This window comes from Stegostoma tigrinum, chromosome 31, assembly GCF_030684315.1.
Source record: "Stegostoma tigrinum isolate sSteTig4 chromosome 31, sSteTig4.hap1, whole genome shotgun sequence".
In the NCBI taxonomy this organism is placed as follows: domain Eukaryota; kingdom Metazoa; phylum Chordata; class Chondrichthyes; order Orectolobiformes; family Stegostomatidae; genus Stegostoma; species Stegostoma tigrinum.
Window position 1 is genome coordinate 3,205,109 of NC_081384.1, and position 23,049 is coordinate 3,228,157.

The 23,049-nt window shown below is 43.8% G+C and overlaps 1 protein-coding gene across 7 annotated transcripts in view; it reads right to left on the minus strand.

Annotated features, from left to right (window-relative positions):
* The window catches only part of LOC125466280 (coatomer subunit zeta-1-like), a 64,609-nt gene that overhangs the window by 17,570 nt on the left and 23,990 nt on the right, over nucleotides 1-23,049 (minus strand). For 4 of the 7 annotated variants that reach the window (XR_009442851.1, XR_009442852.1, XM_059638811.1 and 1 more), the window contains exons 3-4: nucleotides 4,419-4,487; nucleotides 4,244-4,325 (exon numbers count right to left, since the gene is read on the minus strand). Coding sequence is in view for 5 of the 7 variants with exons in the window: in XM_059638811.1 (XP_059494794.1) it covers nucleotides 4,244-4,325; nucleotides 4,419-4,487 (151 nt within the window). In the remaining 2 variants the exon portion in view is untranslated. Of the gene's footprint in view, nucleotides 1-4,243; nucleotides 4,326-4,418; nucleotides 4,488-8,985; nucleotides 9,186-23,049 lie in introns of those variants that run through there. The other 3 variants (XM_048560579.2, XM_059638810.1, XM_048560578.2) reach the window with 3 other exon arrangements.

The following is a 23,049-nucleotide window of genomic DNA, read 5'->3' on the forward strand; positions in this document are numbered from 1 at the left end:
AAATCTGTCTTGTCACCCAAAGGGATCTTGGAGTGCCTGTCCACAAAGCCCTTTGAACTTCCCAGAATCCTGTCACTGATTGACGACTCCCTTGTCTAGTTACTGGTTCTAAAGTGCACCATCTCATGCTTATCAGGGTTAAATTCCATTTTTCACTGATCTGCCCATTCTGTGTCTATCCTCCTGTAAGGTGACACCTTTCTGCTCACTGTCAGCCACTCAGCCAATCCTTTCATCCTCTTCAGTAATCACAATAATTCAATTCTTAATTGTCTAACCTAACCTGTAAACAGAAACAGTAAATACTGTAAATATTCAACATCTGTTGAGGGAAAAACCAAGTTAACGTTTCAAAACAGTGACTTTTGGAATCAGAGAAGGTTAGATACTGCCTGGGTAATTACAGATTCAACAGTACTCATCCAGGACAAAGCAGCCCAATTGATTGGTTCCACACCCACAAGAATCCCCTCCCTCCACACCAACACTCAATGCACACTGCTGATACTATCTATAAGATGCACAGCAAAAATTCACCAAAGATCCTTAGACAGTACCTTCCAAACTCACAGCCACTTCCATCTAGAAGGACAAGGGCAACACATACAGGAAACATGCAAGTTGCAAATATATCACTGTTCCTGGGTCAAACTCCTGGAAACCCTTCCCCAAGGGTATTGTGGGTCAAGAAGGCAGCTCACCACCAAGGGGCAAATAGGACAGGCAATAAATGCTGGACCCAGCCAGCAATGCTCACATCCCATGAGTAACTTTTTTCTTTAAAAAAAATGACCGTTCAAATCTTTAAGCATTTGCTTACAGACAGGAATTTTGTGAAAGACCTTTAAAAAAATCTTTACTTACTCTGGAAAACTCAGTTACATCCTTAGAAAGAATTTCTATGCTAGGAAATGACTTCCTGACCTGTTGAATATTTGCAGCATTTATTTTATTTCAGATTGAAAGCATCCACAGTATTTTGTCTCTTATTACATTAAGTAAGGGAACACTTAGGAGGCAGCAATCATAATATGGTAGAGTTCAGTCTGCAGTTTGAAAGAGAGAAGGCAAAATCGGATGTAATGGTGTTACAGTTAAATAAAGGTAATTACAGGGGCATGAGAGAGGAATTGACGAAAATCAACTGGAAGCAGAGCCTAGCGGGGAAGACAGTATAGCAACAATGGCAGGAGTTTCTGGGTGTAATTGAGGACACAGTACAGAGGTTCATCCCAAAGAAAAGAAAGATTATCCGGGGTGGGATTAGACAGCCATGGCTAACAAAGGAAGTCAGGAAATATATCAAAGAAAAAGAGACAGCCTATAAAGTGGCCAAGAGCACTGGGAAATCAGAAGATTGGGAAGGCTACAAAAACAAACAGAGGATAACAAAGACAGCAATAAGGAAGAAGATCAAATATGAAGGTAGGCGAGCTAGTAATATTAGAAATTATAGTAAAAGCTTCTTTCAACACATAAGAAACAAACGAGAGGCAAAAGTAGACATTGGGGTGCTCCAAATTGATGCTGGAAGGCTAGTAATGGGAGATAAGGAAATAGCTGAAGAACTTAATAAGTACTTTGCGTATGCCAACAATTAGGGAGAGTCAGGGGGCAGAGTTGAGTATGGTAGGCATTACAAAAGAGAAAGTGCTAGAAAAGCCAAAGGATCTAAAAATTGATAAATCTCCTGGCCCCGATGGGCTACATCCTAGAGTTCTGAGGGAGGTGGCTGAGGAAATAGCGGAGGCTTTGGTCGTGATCTTTCAAAAATCACTGGAGTCATGGAAAGTCCCAGATGATTGGAAAATTGCTGTTGTAACCCCCTTGTTTAAGAAAGGATCAAGGCAAAAGATGGAAAATTATAGGCCGATTAGCCTAACCTCGGTAGTTGGTAAAATTCTAGAATCCATTGTCAAGGATGAGATTTCTAAATTCCTGGAAGTGCAGGGCCAGATTAGAACAAGTCAGCATGGATTTAGTAAGGGGAGGTCGTGCCTGACAAACCTGTCAGGATTCTTTGAAGAGGTAACAAGTAGGTTAGACCAGGGAAACCCAGTAGATGTTATCTATCTAGAATTCCAAAAGGCCTTTGATACGGTGCCTCACGGGAGGCTGCTGAGCAAGGTGAGGGCCGATGGTGTTCGCGGTGAGCTACTGGCTTGGATTGAAGATTGGCTGTCAGACGGAAGGCAGAGAGTTGGGATAAAAGGCTCTTTCTCGGAATGGCAACCAGTGACGAGTGGTGTCCCGCAGGGTTCAGTGTTGGGGCCGCAGCTGTTCACCTTATATATTAATGATCTGGATGAAGGGGCTGGGGGCATTCTGGCGAAGCTTGCCAATGATACGAAGATAGGTGGACAGGCAGGTAGTACTGAGGAGGTGGGGAAGCTGCAGAAAGATTTAGACAGTTTAGGAGAGTGGTCCAGGAAATGGCTGATGAAATTCAATGTGAGTAAATGCGAGGTTTTGCACTTTGGAAAAAAGAATACAGGCATGGACTATTTTCTAAACGGTGAGAAAATTTGCAAATCAGAAGTGCAAAGGGATCTGGGAGTGTTGGTCCAGGATTCTCTAAAGGTTAACTTGCAGGTAGAGTCTGTAATTAGGAAAGCGACTGTAATGTTGTCATTTATCTCAAGAGGGTTGGAACATAAAAGCAGCGATGTGCTTCTGAGGCTTTATAAACCTCTTGTTAGGCCCCATTTAGAATACGGTGTCCAATTTTGGGCCCCACACCTCAGGAAGGACATACTAGCCCTGGAGTGTGTCCAGCGGAGATTCACACAGATGATCCCTGGAATGGTAGGTTTAGTGTATGATGAATGGCTAAGGATCCTGGGATTGTACTCATTAGAGTTCAGAAGGTTGAGGGGAGATTTAATAGAAACTTACAAGATAATATATGGTTTAGAAGGGGTGGATGCTAGGAAGTTGTTTCCGTTAGGTGGGGAGACTAGGACCCGTGGGCACAGCCATAAAATTAGAGGGGGTAAATTTAAAACTGAAATGAGACGACATTTCTTCAGCCAGAGAGTGGTGGGTTTGTGGAATTCATTGCCACGGAGTGCAGTGGAGGCCGGGACGTTGGATGCCTTCGAGGCAGAGATTGACATATTCTTGATCTCAAAAGGAATCAAGAGCTACAGAGAGAGTGCAGGGAAGTGGAGGTGAAATGCCCATCAGCCATGATTTAAATGGCAGAGTGGACTTGATGGGCCAAATGGCCTTACTTCCACTCCTATGTCTTATGGTCTAAGTGTCCGCACAATTTAACCCTTTAGTCCTATTAATATACCAATCAATCTAAGCTGAAGGCTTCCAATTTAGCTATGACCAGATCACTGTACAACTGCAAGTAACTTTCACTGTTTTCTGTGACCTTCCACAGTCCCCTCGAGACATTTGCCAACATTCTAAAGTCATTTTTTTTATACCTGTCCAAGAATATTTTATTATTTCTGTTTTGTGGTCCCTTAAATCTCTCTGCTTCCATTTCTGAATTCTCACTATTTAGAAAGTACTCTGATTTATCTTTCCTAGGTCCAAGGTAGATGACCCTAATGCTTTCCTTACACTCAGGTGCATCTGAGATAGTCTACAATAGTAGAAGTGAAGATTTCATAATCGGTCAAAAAGTTACGTCAGTTGTTCATGTCCATAAACACCTTGATAACAGAGTGTCAGCCACCTGTTCTCAATGTGTTGCGTTCACATACTGTGACCTTCCCCGAGCTCAGTAACTTTGAACCATTTTCCCATGTATGTTGATCAGCCACCAACAATTAGATCATCCATTAATAAATTGCCTGATGAAGAAGAGAGTCAAAGCACATCGAGGCAGGTGGGAATGTGAAGCTGAGGTCATCAGCCATATCTCACAGAATGTCTCAGTCACCTTGAGGGGCCCCCAACATCCTGCGCTTGATCCTAATGTGCACATTTGTATGATGTATACCTGCTGGGTTAGAAGCCCAGTTTAGGTAACATGTCCTTGCAACTGAAGCTTGGTATCACTCTTGTTAATCCCTGATGTAGACCTTCCAGTGCCAACGTACCCCTCCCGAGATACAGGGCCCAGGACCAAAAGGAAGCTACTGAGCAGCTGCATTGGCTTTGGCTGTGACATCTGGTCCCACTGGCCCAACGAACCATACAGCCACCCCAAGGAGTGGCAGGACAGGGCAGTAAGATTAAACCACATTTAACAATGGCACTGCTAAAGGGGGACAAGCACACTTACTATCACTTTTATGTGTCTTGCTAAAAATATTCTTTTCAAAATTCCTCTGTTCCTTGGTGGAAGGATAGGCATCATCATAATACTGTGGGGAGAGGGAAACAGAGCATGAGCTAAGACTGTAGATGCTACAGAGGTAACAACAGCTTTTATCAAACTGCTATCCTTTAGGACTTACCTTGGCATGCAGACGTTCCCCATCATTGTCCAGGATGATGACTGCTTTGACGGTGTAGAGGGACGGCTCCTAAAAGCAGAGACAAAGGGATAGCTTGTTGTGGAGATTGGTTGGAACTCCATAGTCCCAGCACAGTTTGATTTGCTGTCAGTGTCCCTCTGCATTTCCCACAGGGGGATTCTGCCACTGCTCCTTTTATGCCCCCCATGTTGATCATTGTCCTGGCACCTTAAATGGGATCTGGAGATCAAACAGGGCCATGTGAGTGACTCTCCAGCCTAACTGCATCAGTGTTGCTCTCATGCTTCCACAGCACGGTCATTGGTTGGAAGGTAATGGGCTAAATCTTCACAGAGATTGGAGTTGGAATCTAGACGTTCCCAGTGCAGTGCTGAGAGAATGTTATACCGTCAGCGACATCAGGTGAGATGTTAAACTGGAGTGAATGAAGGAAAAAGTAAAAAGGAACCTAAAGAAAGATAGACTTATGATCCTGTGGTGAGGGGCCTGCAGTAGGGTCTCTTCTTTGTGGTATTTGATGGGAGACCAACTTCCAAAAACAGAATTTAACATAAAACATTAAAGTAAAACTTACCTGACTAGCCTTGTTGTGGCACCCAAACCCCTCCCCCAGGAGGTCTGTCCTGGTGGTGGAGCATAGCTCAAGCCTCCATCAAAATTGTTGGTTGGGATGGAATCTGCATGTTTAAAAAGGAAACTTCTGGCTGGTGCAGTTGTATTATTTGTCTGTTAAAAGTGAAGGTTGATGGGGTAGGGAGGTAAGAAAGGATTCCATTCTTTTTAACTGCCCTTCCTACCCTCCCTCCCATCTCCCACTGATATGGGGGGGGGGGGGGGGGGGGGGGGGGGGGGCGCGGTGGAGATCTGGGTTAAAGCCACACAGTCAGTGTGGAAACAGTTGTGCAAACTGCTGCCATGTCCCTTGGTTTTGCAGTGATCTCTTAGAATGGCACAGATCCTGTGATATAAATGGGATGTAATTATACAGTAAGAGAGTGGTTCCCAGTGGTTATGTCCTTCAGGAACTGCAAACCATGAAAAGCAAACATGTTTCATAATACAATATTTACTGAGCCTTTTACAGAGAGGGCGAATGAACAAACTTTCAAGGCCTGGTCGACAAAACAAATCAGTTTAAACCAACACCAGAGACAGACTCAAGTTGAGGGAAAGTGGAAATGAGGGGGGGGGATGCCAGAAACACAAGTACTTCTCACTATTCCTGCTTCACCTTTAGCCTGATCCCAGTTTGACTGAGATACAGCACACACATTCTTGCTGATTTCTTTAGCAAAACTTTTCTGAACTGGCGAACATATTCCATGTGCAGCATCTCAGCCCGTGCTGATCACACATCTCACCAGCTCTAACCCTCCCATTTTAAGAATCTGAGGACTGTTGGTCCAGCCTCACTCCAGAAGGCATTAGCATGAAATGTACGCAAAAGTCACTCCAGCGCAGGGAATGCTGTGCTTTCAGAGGTGCAGTCCGTCAGGTTAGATATTGGACCAAGGCACTGTCTACACTCAGATACATCAACTAAAGAAGAGATCTCCTCAATGTCACGGTCAATATTTATGCTTCACACAACACATTGTCTAGTCATTGCTGTTAGTGGGGGTGTGTTGTGCATGGATTGACTAACACTTGATTGATTTTGGGATGTTCGGAAGCTGTGGAGAGTGTCATTAATACAAATACAAGTCTTCCTGGAAATGGAAGAAAGGTTTTGTTTTAAAGTTAGCCAAAAACAGATTTTATAGAAATGCTCTGAAGCCAATCAGGAGAAATGGGTCATGCTGACATTTATTTCTCCTGTTTCCAATGTGTATGGTCTTTATTTTACAAATCCTGACTTTTGCATAAGGATGGCTTGCCTTTGACACTCAAAGGCTTTATAGAGTCACTCTGGGCATAGACAGATGTTTGAGGATCACGTGGACATGGTGTTGCTTAAAAAAAAAACACTCAAGAAGTCTGCCCACCCAAGAAATACTGGGGGGGGGGGGGGGGGGGGGGGGGGGGGTGGAAATCACTGAAGGAAATGAGCAACATCATAAATACTGAATAATGCTGTTTCTATCTCTACCACTCTGGCTACTACATTGGCTCTTTACACACTTCCAGGTCCAAGACCAAAAGACTGTGTGTCTGCAAGACAAGATTTCGCAAAGCTGCACACTGAGATGACCCCCAGATGTAACGCAGTGGTATGCCTGGTAAATTCCTTTCACCACATCAGGGATTACAAGGTGGTGTGTACAGAAATTGGATATTTGGAACAATAAATTCAGTGGTAGTATTGTGAGAGTAAGCATCTTCAGAGAAAAAGTGAGTTGATCAAAGCCTCTCTGAGATGATATTTGGTTTTGAGGCAAGACAAACAAAGTGACTTAGAACGAGTGCGCCTCCCACCCAGAAGCTAACTCTCTGCCAAGACCAGGGTGCCCAGTATTGGCAGCCAGCTGGCAGCTGGGAGAAGTGTTCAGAAAATTAAAAAAACAAAAATCACATCCCACCACGACCTCACCCTGCCCATTTCTGTAATCTCATCTAGTCCTGGAAACCTCAAGATCGTTGTGCTCCTTCAGTTCTGGACTGAGGGTCACTTCTGATTTTGGCTACTTTGGCTGTAGCCTCAGCAATCGAGACCCCACATTCAAGAATTCCTTCTCTAAACCTCTCAGGCTCTCCCTCACGTTCCTTTAATCAAGTTTTTGGTCATCATTCCTAACGCGTGGCTGAACATCAATTGTTTTGTCTAATGTTCTAAAGTGACTTGATCACTTTGCTGTATTTACAAACCATTATATGAATTATTTAACTACAGCTAGCAAATGCCAAAACGTAGATGAATCTAAATTTCATGTTTACAACATACTGATTTTTTTTATGGGAACCAGATAAATGTCATCACACCACAGCCAGAACAATGGTTGAGTAACTTCCTTTAAGCACTGCTACTAGTGACTGGGATTGATTCAAGCATTGGCCTGCATTCCCTGCTTACTGCATCTTGTTAAGAACAGACATGACTTCAGAAAATATAAATCAGGAACAAAAACAAAGTTGCTGGAAATGCTCAGCAGGTCTGGCAGCATCTGTGAAGGAAAAAACTCTGTTTTTTGCTGCCAGACCTGCTGAGCTTCTCCAGCAACTTTTTGTACCACATTTGTTGGTGGAATCACCCCGTTTAAGCAGAATTTCAGGCTGTTTCAGTCAGCCCTGTGCTTGCTGCTGACAATGCAAAGCCCTGGAAACCAATATTGCGTTTGTAAATTGTGTCCCAGGTCCCATCGTGACTGCAACTCAGTGGAGTCTGTTTATTCTTAGACCCCTCCGGCCTCAACGTGTCACATACATGAGTGTGATAGAGTGACAGTTCTATGAGCAAGTAATCGGCCCTGTTAGCATTAATTTTGCGCTGAACTTCAATGGCTAGTATTAAATTAATAAAACAAATTAACAAATCCGGCCTATTCCCAAAGCAGTCATATTTGTTGCTTCAAAGTCGGCATTTAAACTGACTGTCCGAGGTGGGGGTGCCTTGGAAAGTTGCTGTTCTAGAATTTTAGCTGCAATTCACACCAATCAACAGTCTGCTGCCTGGGACCTTCACACGTGTCTCTGCTAACGCCACATCACACATTCACCCGGAGATCCTGTCTACTTCACACAGACAGACAGAATTACTCAAAAATCATTCCCAGAGTAAAATTAAACACTCCAGTCAAAGTCTTAAAACACCTCCTTGAGCATGCCCTTGCCTTTTGAAATAGCCAACTTTGCAGCCATACAGGATTTGCGTATATAACTAGTTAAATGTTGCAATAAAAGTTAACTTTTTGATATATACACGCACACGTAAATAAAATAAGACATCGTATCAAAAGTTAACTTTTAAAAATGATATACTGGTAAAAAGTGCCTTCTGTTTAACAGCTGGGAAGGTTTGCAGCTTTTAGCCAGTTCGCCTGGTTTTAGTTGTAGTTGGGGTCTTTCCAAAACAAAGTTCTGTCATGCACTGACTTTTTTCAGTTACAGAGCCGGAGTGTATGACAGAACCTTCGGCTTGGAAGACCTCTGCACGGCAGATCCTCAAGTGAAGTCAGGAATAACCCCATCACACCGACTTTTTGTTTAAAGAAATCCCATTTTGGTCGGAGCAACACTCTTTCTCTAAACGTTTCTTTGCAAATGAACACAACATCGGCAAAAAAAAAGTTGTTTCAATTGAGCGCCCTGCCTCCCCACCCCACCCCCCCCCCACACAACATACATCTGGGGAATTTACAGGCTACCCCTGCATTTACTGGTTTGATTGCATTTTTACTGACACAATCTTTTCATTTGATTTTACAAACAGGTTAGCGACGGGTTCTGGTGCTAAGGAATCTGGTTCGGTTTCATTACAGAGTCGCAGACTGTCCAGGCTCTATATCTGTGTAAACTGGTATGTGAAAAATGTCAGAGCAGCACATCAGAGCCAATTCAGCGAGAAAGCAGAGGGAGTCTGGGGAGGAATACTGACTTCACCCTTACTCACAATCTGTTTCGCCAGAGGCATCATTCGCCGAAACTGACATGACCTAAACGAGGGAAGAAAAATACTTGAAATATACACCCCATACCAGCGCTGACGGATCCATGTTGCGGTAGTGCCGACGTGGACAAATCTTTCATCCACTCCCAGCCTCTATGACTGGCTCCCTCACCATAGGAGGGTTTATTTAGGCTGCAATGGTGTATGACGGGATTCTGGATGACTCCCAGCTGCTTGCTCTCATCTGGTTTGACTCAGATTCCTTGTCTCAACCCCCACCCCCCACTCCAGTTGTACTTTTGGTTTGGAACACTGACAAACACTACATTCACAGCACCCAGCTCCCAACATACAAAATAAAATTGCTGTCTATTTATTTCCAATCAGCCTGTTCAGGCATGTTGGGTCACAGCACCTGGGGTAAATGGAACTTGAATCCAGGCCTCTTGGCTCATAGGTAGGGGCATTACCACTGTGCCACACACCTTTAGAGATTGAGGTGAATGCCCGAACAGAATTTGCATGTTTTCTAATCTGATACTCCGCCCCACCCGCCAACCCCGTTTTAAAAATACATTCTCACTTACACTCAGTTTTCATGATTTGTGAGGTACTTGGTAGTTCAATATGTGAAAACTTACATTTCTGCAGCACTGTTAACTACCACAAAATGTTCCAAAGCACCTTATCGCCCAGTAACTACTCATGAAATATAGTCCAAAGGACCATTAACAGAGACAATTTTTTTTGCCATTGACACACATACATGCCATAATGCACAGGGTCTCCCTGTAGGAAACCATATTAATTTGTACACAACAAACTCCAACCAACAGCAGTGATGACCAGGCTACCTGTTTTAGTGATATTGATTGTATAGTAAGTATTAGCCACAACATTGCAGAAAATATTCTTGTTCATCTTCTTCAAAATAATTTCAATTCTTCTACACCCAGCTGAGAGGCAGATGTGGTTTCAGCTTAAGCAATGAAAGAACTCATTGAGTGCAGCACAAGAATACCTGCCGAGATGTTGTACTCACATCCTGGAGTGGGTCTTCAACACACAACCTTACAACCCTGAACAAAGAACAAAACTGACTGACCCGCAGTGTGGTATGATAAATATTACAGGAATCTACAGATTCTGCACAAAACCCAGGAACATCTTCAAAGCCACATCTTAAAGAGTTCTCCCAGGTGTCCTGGCTATTGCATCCGTGAACCAACGTCACAGATGTGGATTATTTCATCATTATCATATTACCATTTGTGAATTCTTGTGCAAATTGATCACTGTATTTCCTGTATTACAGCTGAACACTATAATTCAAAAATACTCTGTTGGCTGTAAGGTGTTTTGGGGCAGCCTGAGGTCATGAAAAATTACTCTATATATGTAACTGTTTTTCTTTCTGGTTTTGTATGTGATATGTTGTTGGATGTATATATATATATATATATGGTATGGTGTATATGTGGTATGGGATGTATGTATATGTGGGAAAGTATGGGATAAGTATGTACTATATATAGTATAGGATGCATGTATATTTTCTTAACTTCACTCATGGGATGTGGCTGGGCCAGCAATTATTGCCAGTCAGTGAGTTGCCCTTGAGAAGGTGCGGGTGAGCTGCCTTCTTGAACCACTGCAGCCCACATGTTGTAGGTTGATCCAAATTACCCTTAGGGAGGAAATTCCAGGAATTTGACCCAGGAAAGGTGAAGGAACAGTGATACATTTCCAAGCCAGGATGGTGAGTAGCTTGGAGGGAAACTTGAAAGTGGTGGTGTTCCCATGTATCTGCTGCCCTTGTCTTTCTAGATGGAAGTGGTTGTGGGTTTCGAAGGGTCAGTCTGAGGATCTTTGGTGAATTTCTGCAGTGCATCTTGTAAATAGTACCCAGTGCTGCTACTGAGAGTCAGTGGTGGAGGGAGTGGATATATTGCCAATCAAACAGGTTGCTTTGTCCTGGATAATGTGAAACTTGCTGATTGTTGCTGGAGCTGCACCCATCTAGATTTTTGCCTTGTAGATGGTGTTCAGGCTATATGGAGTCATCATGAATTTCTCACTGCAATATTTGTAGCTTCTGACCTACTCTTGACCAAGCCTTTTTATGTATACATTAGAACAAAGAAGGTAACAAGGGAAAGAGTAGACCCTGTCAAGGACAGGAAAGGAAGTTGTGCCTGAGCCACAGGAAGTGGGAGAGATCCTTAATGAGTACTTTATGTCAGTATTCACCGAGCAGAAGGACATGACTGATGTCGAGGTCAGGGATGAGTGTGTAAATAGTCTGCAGAATGTATTAAAGAAAGAAGTTTTGGGTATCCTAAATCGTAATGAGGTAGATAAGTCCCCTGGGCCTGATGGGATCTCTCCAAGTTATTGCGAGAGGCAAGGGAAGAAATAGCTAGGATATCTTCACATCCTCCTTGACCACAGGCAAGTTTCCAGAGGACTGGAGATTAGCCAATGTTGTTACCTTGTTTAAGAAAGGAAGCAGGGATAATCCAGGAAATTATAGGCCGGTGAGTCTGACATCTGTGATAGGGAAGGTCTTGGAGAAGATACTGAGGGACAGGATATATGCACATTTGGAAGAAAATGGACTAGTTAGCGACAGGCAGCATGGTTTCATACTGGGAAGGTCATATCTTATGAACCGGATCGAATTTTTTGAAGAGGTGACAAAGATAATTTATGGAGTAACAGCTGTGGATGTGGAGTTGAGGAACCAAAGTCCCACATGACACATGGAACATTGGTTCAAAGACTGAAATCACATAGGATTCGGTGGCTAGTTGGATACAAAACTGGCTTGGTCATAGAAAACAAAGGGGGGCAGTGGAAGGGTGTTTTTCAGAATGGAGACTGGTAACTAGTGATGTTCCACTGGGATCATTCTTAGGTCCTCTGTTGTTTAAAATATACATATATGACATGAAGGAAAATGTGAGTTGTCTGATTAGTATAGATAGGGTGGATGGTCAGAGGCTTTTTTCCAGGATTGAAGTTTCAATTACAAGGGGGCATAGGTTCAAGGTGAGAGGGCAAAATTTCAAGGGAGAGGTGTGAGGGAAGTTTTTCATGCAGAGAGGGGTAGGAGCTTGGAATGCACTGCCAAAGGAGGTGGCAAAAGCAGGCACATTGGTGACATTTAAGAGGCATCTGGATGGTTACCTGAATAGGGAGGGAATGCAGGGGTACGGACCGAATAGGGCAGAATGTTTGTTTTTTAGTTTAGTCAGGGCACAATGATTGGCACAGGCTTGGAGGGCTGAGGTGCCTGTTCCTGTTCCATACTTCTCTTCTGTACTCTTTTTGTTCTTGTGGCCACTGTATTTGCGGGTCTGGTTGAGTTTGTGGTTCGGGATGTTGATTGTGAGGGATTCAGTGATGGTAACACCATTGAATTTCAACGAGTGGTGGTTATATTGTTTTTTATTGGTGATAGTCATAGCCTGACATCTGTTGGTGCAAATGTTACTTGCCACTTGTCAACCCGAGCTTGGATATTATCCAGACATTGTTGCGTTTGAAAATGGACTGCTTCGTTATCTGAGGAGTCATACATGGTGGTGAACATGGTGCAATCATTGGCAAACATCCCCACTTCTGACCTTATGATGGAGGGAAGGTCATTGATGAAGCAGCTGAAGATGGTTGGGCCTAGGACACTACCCTGAGGAACTCCTGCAGAGATGCCCTACAGCTGAGATGACTGACTTCCAACAATCACAACTATTTTCCTATGTGCCGGGTTTCATACCAATCAGCAGAGAGTTTGCTACTTGATACCCATTGAATCAGTTTTGCCAGGTCTCCTTGATATCTCATTCGTTAAAATACATCCTTAATGTCAAGAGCTGTTACTCTCACCTCACTTCTGGAATCCAGCTCTTTTATCCACACTTGAACAAAAGCTGCAATAGGAACCAATGGAGGAGGCCGAGATAGATCATTCACTCAGCAGTTCCAGCTCAAGTCTGTTGCAAAAGCTTCAGCCTTATCTTTTGCACTGATGCGCTGGGCTCTTCCATCATTGAGGATGGGAATATTTGTGTTTAATCACCCACCACCATTCACAACTGGATGTGGCAGGACTGCAGAGGTTAGATCTGATCCGTTGGTTATGGGATCGCTTAGCTCTCTCTATCCCTTGTTGCCTTCGCTGTTTGGTGTGCAATTTTGGTGGCTTCACCAGGTTGACACCTCATCTTCAGGTGTGCTTGGTGCTGCTTCTGGCATGATCTCCTGCACTCTCCATTGAACCAGGGGTGATCCCCTGGCTTGATGGTAATGGTTGAGGTTAGGGGAGGCGGGGTGGTGTATGCCGAGCCATGAGGTTACACATTGTGCTAGGGTACAATTCTGCTGCTGTTGATGGCCCACAGCGCCTCATGGATGCCCAGACTTGAGTGGCTCGATCTGTTCAAAGTCTGTTCCATTTAGCACAGTCATAATAACACACAACATGATGGAGGTATTCTCAATGTGAGGGTGGGGCTTCGTCTCCACAAGGACAATGCAATGGTCACCCTTACCGATACTGTCATGGACAGATGCATCTGTAGTTGGCATATTGAAAAGGATGTGGTCGAGTATGTTTTTCCCTCTTGTTAGTTCCCTCACTGCCTCCTGCAGACCCAGTCTAGCAGCTCCGTCCTTTAGGACTCAACCAGCTTGATCAGTGGTACTGCTGCCGAGCCACTCTTGGTGGTGGACATTGAAATCACCCACACAGAGTACACTTTGCATGCTTGCCACCCTCAGTGCTTCCTCCAAGTTTTGTTCAACAGGGAGGAGTAAAGATTCATCAGCTGAGGGAGGACAGTATGTAGTAATCAGAGCAGGCTGTTTTCTTGCCTGGGTTTAGTCTCAAACCATGACACTTTGTGGGGTCCGGAATCAATGATGAAGACTCCCAGGTATGGTAGTTCAGTGGTTAGCACTATTACCTCACAGTGTCAGGGACCTGGGTTCATATTCCACCCTTGGGAGACTGTCTGTGTGGAGTTTGTACATTCTCTCTATGTTTGCTTGTGTTTCCTCCCACAGTGCAAAGATGTGCAGGTTATTTGGATAGGCCATGCTAAATTACCCATAGTGTGCAGGCTAGGTGGATTAGCCACAGGAAATCCAGGGTGGGATGCTCTTCGGAGGGTCAGTGTGGACTCAATGGCAGATTGACCTGCTTCCACACCATAGGGATTCTAGGAAAGTAAAAACACCCATTCCCAATTGGATAATGCTTGGCTCACAGCCTTTTCTCCCATCCTCCTTTTCAATAAATAAATGTTCAAATAACAAAAACAAAACAATTTAAAGTGCTGGAGTTTGATTGTCATTTCCTGGACGCCCGAGGTCAAGCCCGAGGGGAGTTGCCAACCCTACCTGGGCGATCAGCCCAGGGTGAACACTTGTGTACGGCCAGACTGTCCAACTGCGGGGAGACGGTGTAGGAAGCTGTATCTGTTAGTGGTCACCAGCCTCTGACCCCACATTCCCCCAGGAAATGGAGAGGGAGCACTGTTACTAGAAACCTGACTGACATTCAAAACAGCCTTTTATCCTGCCACCATCGCAAAATACTTTTATAATGAATGCACTTTAAATAATAAACCTTTCAATATCCAAGTATTTTTTTTAAATCTGAGAGATTCCTAGAGCCATTGAGTTATAAAGCACAAAAACACACCCTTCAGTCCAACTCGTCCACACTGACCAGTCATCACAATCTGACTGGGTCCCATTTGCCAGCATTTGGCCCATATCTCTCCAAACCTTTCCTACTCATGTACCCATCCAGATGCCTTTTAAATGTTGTAATTGTACCAGCCTCCACCCTTCCTCTGGCAGCTCATTCCATACACACCACCCTCTGTGTGAAGAAGTTTCCCCTCAGGTCCTTGTTAAATCTTTCCTATCTCATCTTAAACCTATTCCCTCTAGTTTTGGACTCCCCGCACCCTAGAAGGAAGATCCCTCGGCTATTTACTGTATCCATCCCCCTAATTATTTTATAAACATCTGCATTCTTTCAAGTTTAACAATGTCCCTGCTATCGAAGTGTAACCAGAAATTGTATGCCATATTCTAAAAGTGGCCTCACCAATGTGAAGATCCAGCTGCAACATGACCTCCCAGCTCCTATATTCAATGCACTGATGAATGAAGGCTGAACAGTGAAGGCAAGCATACCAAATGCCTTCTTCACTACCCTGTCTACCTGTGACTCCACTTTCAAGGAACAATGCACATCACGCCTAGGCCATTTTGTTTAGCAACACTCCCCAGGACCCTACAGTTAAAGTTTTGCCTTACAAAAATGCAACACCTCACCTTTACCTAAATTAAACTCCATCAGCTACTCCTTGGTCCATTAGCCCATCTGATCAAGGTCCCGTTGTATTCTGAGATAATCTTCTTCAGTGACATCTTGAACTCCTGGAGATTCCAGGCAGTATTGAACAGTCAGTGAGTGGGAAGAACACAAGACTCTGCACTTTGAGGAAGATCCCATGAATACCACCAGCATTAGTTCAGAGAAACATCCAGCCCAAAAAGATAAACATTTGACCCATTGCTTCTCTGGTAGAAATATCTAATTAGGCAGACGTTTACTGTTCTTCTCCTGCAATCTGAAAAATTGCTCCTTTACAAATATTTATCCAATGTATCTGAAATAACTCCATAGAGATGAGTATTGTATCTCCAAGTCACCCTTATATCAAGGACGTAGAGAGTCCTTGACACTGATCCATTTCCCTCAGAGCCAGCTCTCAGAGTGAATGGGATGTCTGACACTCCTGTTCTTATCTGTCAGCTCAGCCTACAAGCTAAATTTTGAGTTTCTTGCACAGGTAGAGACCTTCTTTCAAAGATAAAGACCTCTTAAAGACCATTCTGCATGAACTCAGTCTGATACATTTTTGCCCACTAATTTAGCCCAATGCTACCACTTACTTTAACTTCAGTGGTGGGGAAACTTTTCGAAACAATTATCCAGGATAGAATCAGAAGTCACATGGAAAAATGTGGGTTGATTAGGAAGAGTCAGCATGGATTTCTAAAGGAGCAATTATGTTTAACTAATTTGCTACAGATTGTTGAAGAGGAAATGGAAACAGTTGTTGGGGGGTTTTTGACGTGATACACATGGATTTCTAGAAGAGATCTGATGCAATGTCATACAATCATAGTGCATGGAAACAGGCCATTCAGTCCAACTCATCCATGCTGACCAGGTATCCCAAACTAAACACGTCTCATTTGCCTGCACTTGGCCATATCTATCTAAATATTTCCTGTTCATGTGCCTGTCCAAATGTCTTTTAAATGTTATAATTGTACCTGCATCTACCACTTCCTCTGGCAGTTCATTTCCACATATGAACCACCCACTGTGTGAAAAGCTTGCCCCTCGGTTCCTTTTTAAGTCCTTCTCCTCTCACCTTAAAAATATGCCCTCTAGTTTTGAACTCCTGCACCCTAGGGAAAAGACCTTTGCCATTCACCCTATCTATGTCTGTCATGATTTTATAAACTTCTATAAGGCCACCCCTCAACCTCTACACTCTAGTGAAAAAGTCCCAGTCTATCCAGCTTCTCCTTATAACTCAAATCCTCCAATCCAGGCAACATCCTTGTGACTTTTTTCCAAACCTTCTCCAATTTAATAATATCTTTCCTGTAATAGAGGGACTCAAATTGTACAAAGTACGCCAGAAGAGGTCTCCCCAATGTCCTGTAGAATCTCAACATGACATCCCAACTCCTATAGTCAATGAGCAATGAAGGCAATGAGCAATGAAGTGCCTCATGACAGACTTATGAGGGAAGTGGGAGGTCATGGCATAAAAGAGACAGTGCCAATGTGCATACAAAGTCGGTTGAGTGATAGAAAACAGAGTAATAGTCAATGGACATTTTTTGGGCCAGAGGAAGGTTTGTGTGGACATCATCAGGGGTTGGTATTTGAACCCTTACTTTTCCTGGAGTATTTTAACAATTAGGATGTTGGTGTGCTTCCTGGGTCCTGATGGACTTCATCTTAGGGCCTTAAAAGAAGTGCCTAGTAAGATAGCAATGTGTTGGTTTCAATTTTCTAATATTCCCTAGATTGAGAAAAGAGTGAATGTAACTACTTTATCAAGTAAGGATGGAGACAGTAAGCAGGAAACTGCAGCCTAATTAGCTTAACATCTGACCCCTCATTTTTCTCATATGTATTAATGGTTGAGATGTGCAGGGGACAATTTTCAAATTTGCAGATGACACTCAACTTGGAAAAATTGTAAACTGTGAGGAGGACAGTGTGACATTGACAAATTGGTGGAGTGGGTTGCTACGTGACGGATGTGATTCAATGGAGAGAAGTGAGGCGATGCACTTTGCTCAGACAAACACTGGAGGACAAAATAATAATATATGGGGTACAATTCGAAAGAGGATGCAGGAGCAGAGGGACCTGGTCGTATATGTGCACAGGTCATCGAAAGTGGCAGGACAGCTGGAGAGAGCAGTAAATAAATCAGTGTTCTCAGCTTTATTAATAGGGCATATAGTGCAAGATGCTGAACTTATACAGCACACTTACTAGGCTTCATCTGGAATATTGTATACAATTGTGGGTGCTACATTATGTGCTACACACATTGGAGGGACTGCAGAAATGATTTACAACGGTGGTTCCAGGTATGAGAAACTTCAGCTATAAGGATAGATGGAAGAAGCTGGGACTGTTCTCCATTGAGAGAAGAAGACTAAGAGGAGATCGGATTGAAGTTTTTAAAATCCTGAGCAGCTGGACAGGGTAGATAGGGAGAAGCAGTTCCCACTTGAATACGGAACAATAACACTAGGACATACATTTAAAGTGATATGCAAATAAAGCAAGATTTCTATGAGAAATATCTTTTTCCGAAGTGAGTAGTTGGGGTCTGGAATGCACTGCTGGGAAATGTGGTCAAGGCAGGTATAATTAAGGCACTCAAGAGGGATTCGATCATTATTTGGATATTAATGATATGCAGAGATCTGGCGAAAGGGTAGGGGATTGGCACTAGATAACAGAGTCTATGCTGGTGCTTTGAGCCAGATAGCCAGCTCTGTTCTGTATAATTCTGCATCTCTTGCAGCCAGACTTCCTCACCTGAAGGGTATCAGTGAATTGGACGGGTTTTGTGACATTCTGTTAGTTTTGCGATCATTGTTCATAAGGTCAGCATTTTATTGCAGATTGATTTATTATTGAAATATAAATTGACACAGGTACTGTAGTGGAATTCCAGTCTTAATTAGCAGTTGCCAACTCTGGTTGAATGAGATCCTGGAAGCCCCAACAAATGTTCACCTGAGCTCCCCTCCACCTCATTCCTTGCCAATGGCCCACATTAGGAACACTGCTTTCCCATGACCACGTAGAATGGTTATAATTCCTTGTTACATATTGAATTCGGTAAGACTATGAATTAAAAAGATAAATTCTCCATCTCCTTTTTTTACAACAAATGAATACAATTTTTTGATTGAAATGCAAAAACACTATTTGTTAACTTATAAACTCCCCCAATGGTTTTTTCTCCAAAAGAACTGCGGATTCTGTAAAGAGTCGCCGGACCCGAAACATTAACTCTGATTTTTTTTTCTTCACAGATGCTGGGAGACCTGCTGAGCTTTTCCAGCTACTTCAGTTTGCGTTCCTGCTTTATTTCACCTGGTTTGCTTTTGGTCGTGATTTAATTTTCAGTTCCATCATTGGACTAGAAGCACATAGGACTGTTGGTAATTTTCACCTCTGGCAGGATCAGTCACCCTGGTATCATGAGTCATTGGAAACTTCTTCCTTTCTTAAAGTGTAAATGATGCGGTGTCTTTGAACATTTGAAGGCAGAGTTAGGTAGTTTCTAAATAAGGTTATTGGGGTACAGCTGGACTAATCAGAGAGGCCATGATCTTATTACATGATGGAGTAGGCTTGAGGGGCTTAGTTCTGCTCCTACATTGTATATTTGTACGATGTTAGGGATGAAATCGAGGGATGCAAGTGAATGTGTTTTGAAGGTGGCAGGAAATGGTGGGAGATAGGAGTCAGAGGTTGGACAGGAGGGTAAGGTCAGGTACAAAATAGTTTTAGGGATTGGAGATTATTTATATGGAACTTTATTTCAGGAGATTCAGTTGGTACAGTGGAGTTTATTTTGGGGTACGGCTGTTATAGTATGGGGTAGGAAAAGTAAGATTTGATTCCATAACTAGGCACCTCAGCAGGTTGAACATTGTTCTGATTTTCAAGAAGTTCAGAATGTGTTGAACTTCTTTTTGGCCAACCTGCTTCCTCTGGGGGCATTTCCTTGCTATTTCACTTGATTTGCTAATTCTTGATACTTGACTGGAGCTCAGTTGGCAGCCAGAAGTCCTTTTGAAAAGGCACGCTTCACTGGCCTGAGGTGACACTGTATGTTATGCTGACAATCATTCTGTAGGTAACATTTTTTTATTCTTATTATCTTTATGGAATTTTGATACAAAACGGGTCCAAACATTTAGAAAACTAATATTTAATTAGCAAGATGACAACCTTCTGGCTCGCCATTTTGACCCTGTTTTGGATTATGAGGGAGCATCTAAAGGAGTTAAATCTTTTCACTGGCTGGGTGTTCTACCTGTATGAGAAACCACAGCTGCATCTGGATCTTCACACTATTTCCCTGCATCTTTGCAGAGATGGTTCTGATTAAAAGCATTTCTGATCTCCCTGCTGTTGTTAAACTTGAAAAGGTTCAGAAAAGATTTACAAGGATGTTACTGGGGTTGGAGGGTTTGAGCTACAGGGAGAGGCTGGATAGGCTGGGGCATTTTTCCCTGGAGTGTCAAGGTTGAGGAGTGACAGTATAGAGGTTTACAAAATCATGAGGGGCATGGATAGGGCGAATGGCCAATGTCTTTTTCCCCAGTGCAGGGGAGTCCAAAACTAGCACAGGTTTAAGGTGAGACAGGAAAGATTTAAAAGGGACCTGACGGGCAACTTTTTCATGCAGAGGGTATGTCTAGAATGAGTTACCAGAGAAGGTGGTGGAGGCTGGTACAATTACAACATTTAAAAGGCATCTGGATGGGTATGTGAATTGGAAGGTTTAGAGGAATATATGGGCAAAATACTGGCAAATGAGACAAGATTAATTTAGGATATCTGGTTGGCACAGACAAGTTGGGCTGGAGGGTCTGTTTCCATGCTGTACAGCTCTATGACTCTAGGACTGTAGAAGTCCCTGCAACCTTAAAGATGTCCCACACCCTTCTCACCCCTAGCTGTAACTTGGAACTCTGATCGCTGGCTGATACACTGCTCCCAGTGCTGACTACCCTGCCTGTGCTTTCCAGCTCATCAGTTCCCAGCTGTGATGCGGTCACCCTGACCTGTAATCTCTCAAGTCAAATGCTTAGTTCCCACTAACCCCACGTGTTTTGTAGGGTTACTTCTGCTGCCAGCATGTGTGACAGGGTGCGCACCATCACAAGGTGAGGGAGACTCAGAGTGGGCTAACTCAGAGAGGTAGTGGAGGGGGGTGGAAGGGGAGGATGGACTGGAGTTTTATGATTAAAAATGGTCAAATACTTTGACCCATAGAACAAATTAGGTCATTTTCCATGCTCATAGTAAAGTCGGAGAATGATGTTTTGCCACATCATTTTTCCAACGCTGCATAAGAATGGTTTACACTACTTGTTGGAGCAGAAAGTTTGACAGAAACACATTAACCATTTGGACCCCAGGTTACACACTGTAGTTTTTAGGTTTCATATTTCTACGAAATTTGAGTTTGTTTGGGCAGGTGATGATAGAACAATGATTGCACTTCAAAAGTACTTCACTGTAAGCACCAAAACAGGAATGAGGACACCTTGAGCTCACAAAGGGCAATATAAATTCAAATTCATCCACATCTGGAGTACTGCGTTCAGTTCTGGGCACTACAACTTGGGAAAGATAATTGACCTTGAAGAGGAATGGTGCAGACTATCAAGAATGATACCCGGCTATCAATCATAAAGGTTCTGATGAAAGGTTACTGACCAGAACTGTTGTGTTGTCAGCCGTGCCTACTGTAAGTTCAGATTTCCAGCAACTGCAGTATTTTGTTTCTAAACAAAACTTGAAAAGTCAATCATTACTTGTTTGAAGGAGCAGAGAGTTGTACCTTCATTAACTAGTGTCAGCGAATGCTTCAGAACAATAGTTTGAAGGCATGCATCCTTAATCAGCCAAATAGCAGTTTTTTTTGAGGTGTAATGACAAACTTATTTATTTTCTCCCAATGCATGTTTTGTTCATCATTACAAAGAATGCTGGTGCAATGCAATTGAACACATTTCATTTGGCCCACACGGTTCCAACATACCCCAAGGGTATGTAATACATTAGAGGCAGAGTAAATGTCCTCCTAATTAAAACAAAGTACTGTTAATGCTATAGATCTGAAATAAAAGCAGGAAGTGCTTGAGAAACTCAGCATCTTTGGAGGGACAAATGAAGTTAACTTTTTGAATCCAAGATAACTCTTCTTTGAAATGAAAGGGGGCTGGAAAGTAATGGTTTCTTTGCTGTCGACAAGGGAGTGAGGAGGAACAAGTGAAACAGACTGTGAGTGTGCCCAGAGCAAAAGACAAAAGGAGTGCTAATGGTAGGAAAGAAGAGATGTGGATCAGAATAAGTGCTAAAGGTAGGTGTGAATATTAGAAAATAGGTCAGCTCTAATGAGGGCAAATCCATACAAACAAAGTAATCAGGGCAATGGGGGAGCGCTGAGGGGGTTGGTAGAAGGTGGTGTAATCAAAATGAAGGACAGTGTTCGTGGTCTGAAGTTGTTGAACTCAATGTTGAGTTCTGAAGGCTGTAAAGTGCCTAAGCAAAAAATGAGGTGCTGTTTCCTGAACAAGGGTCTAAGCCCGAAACAATAAAATGTGAGGCTGGATGAACACAGCAGGCCAAGCAGCATCTCAGGAGCACAAAAGCTGACGTTTCGGGCCTAGACCCTTCATCAGAGAGGGGGATGGGGGGAGGGAACTGGAATAAATAGGGAGAGAGGGGGAGGCGGACCGAAGATGGAGAGTAAAGAAGATAGGTGGAGAGGGTGTAGGTGGGGAGGTAGGGAGGGGATAGGTCAGTCCAGGGAAGACGGACAGGTCAAGGAGGTGGGATGAGGTTAGTAGGTAGCTGGGGGTGCGGCTTGGGGTGGGAGGAAGGGATGGGTGAGAGGAAGAACCGGTTAGGGAGGCAGAGACAGGTTGGACTGGTTTTGGGATGCAGTGGGTGGGGGGGAAGAGCTGGGCTGGTTGTGTGGTGCAGTGGACATCCCAGATGTCCAAGTTCTTTAAGGACCGCAACTTCCCCCCCACGGTGATTGAGAACGCCCTTGACCGCGTCTCCCGCATTTCCCGCGACACATCCCTCACACCCCGCCCCCGCCACAACCGCCCCAAGAGGATCCCCCTCGTTCTCACACACCACCCTACCAACCTCCGGATACAACGCATTATCCTCCGACACTTCCGCCATTTACAATCCGACCCCACCACCCAAGACATTTTTCCATCCCCACCCCTGTCTGCTTTCCGGAGAGACCACTCTCTCCGTGACTCCCTTGTTCGCTCCACACTGCCCTCCAACCCCACCACACCCGGCACCTTCCCCTGCAACCGCAGGAAATGCTACACTTGTCCCCACACCTCCTCCCTCACCCCCATCCCAGGCCCCAAGATGACATTCCACATTAAGCAGAGGTTCACCTGCACATCTGCCAATGTGGTATACTGCATCCACTGTACCCGGTGCGGCTTTCTCTACATTGGGGAAACCAAGCGGAGGCTTGGGGACCGCTTTGCAGAACACCTCCGCTCAGTTCGCAACAAACAACTGCACCTCCCAGTCGCACACCATTTCCACTCCCCCTCCCATTCTCTTGATGACATGTCCATCATGGGCCTCCTGCACTGCCACAATGATGCCACCCGAAGGTTGCAGGAACAGCAACTCATATTCCGCCTGGGAACCCT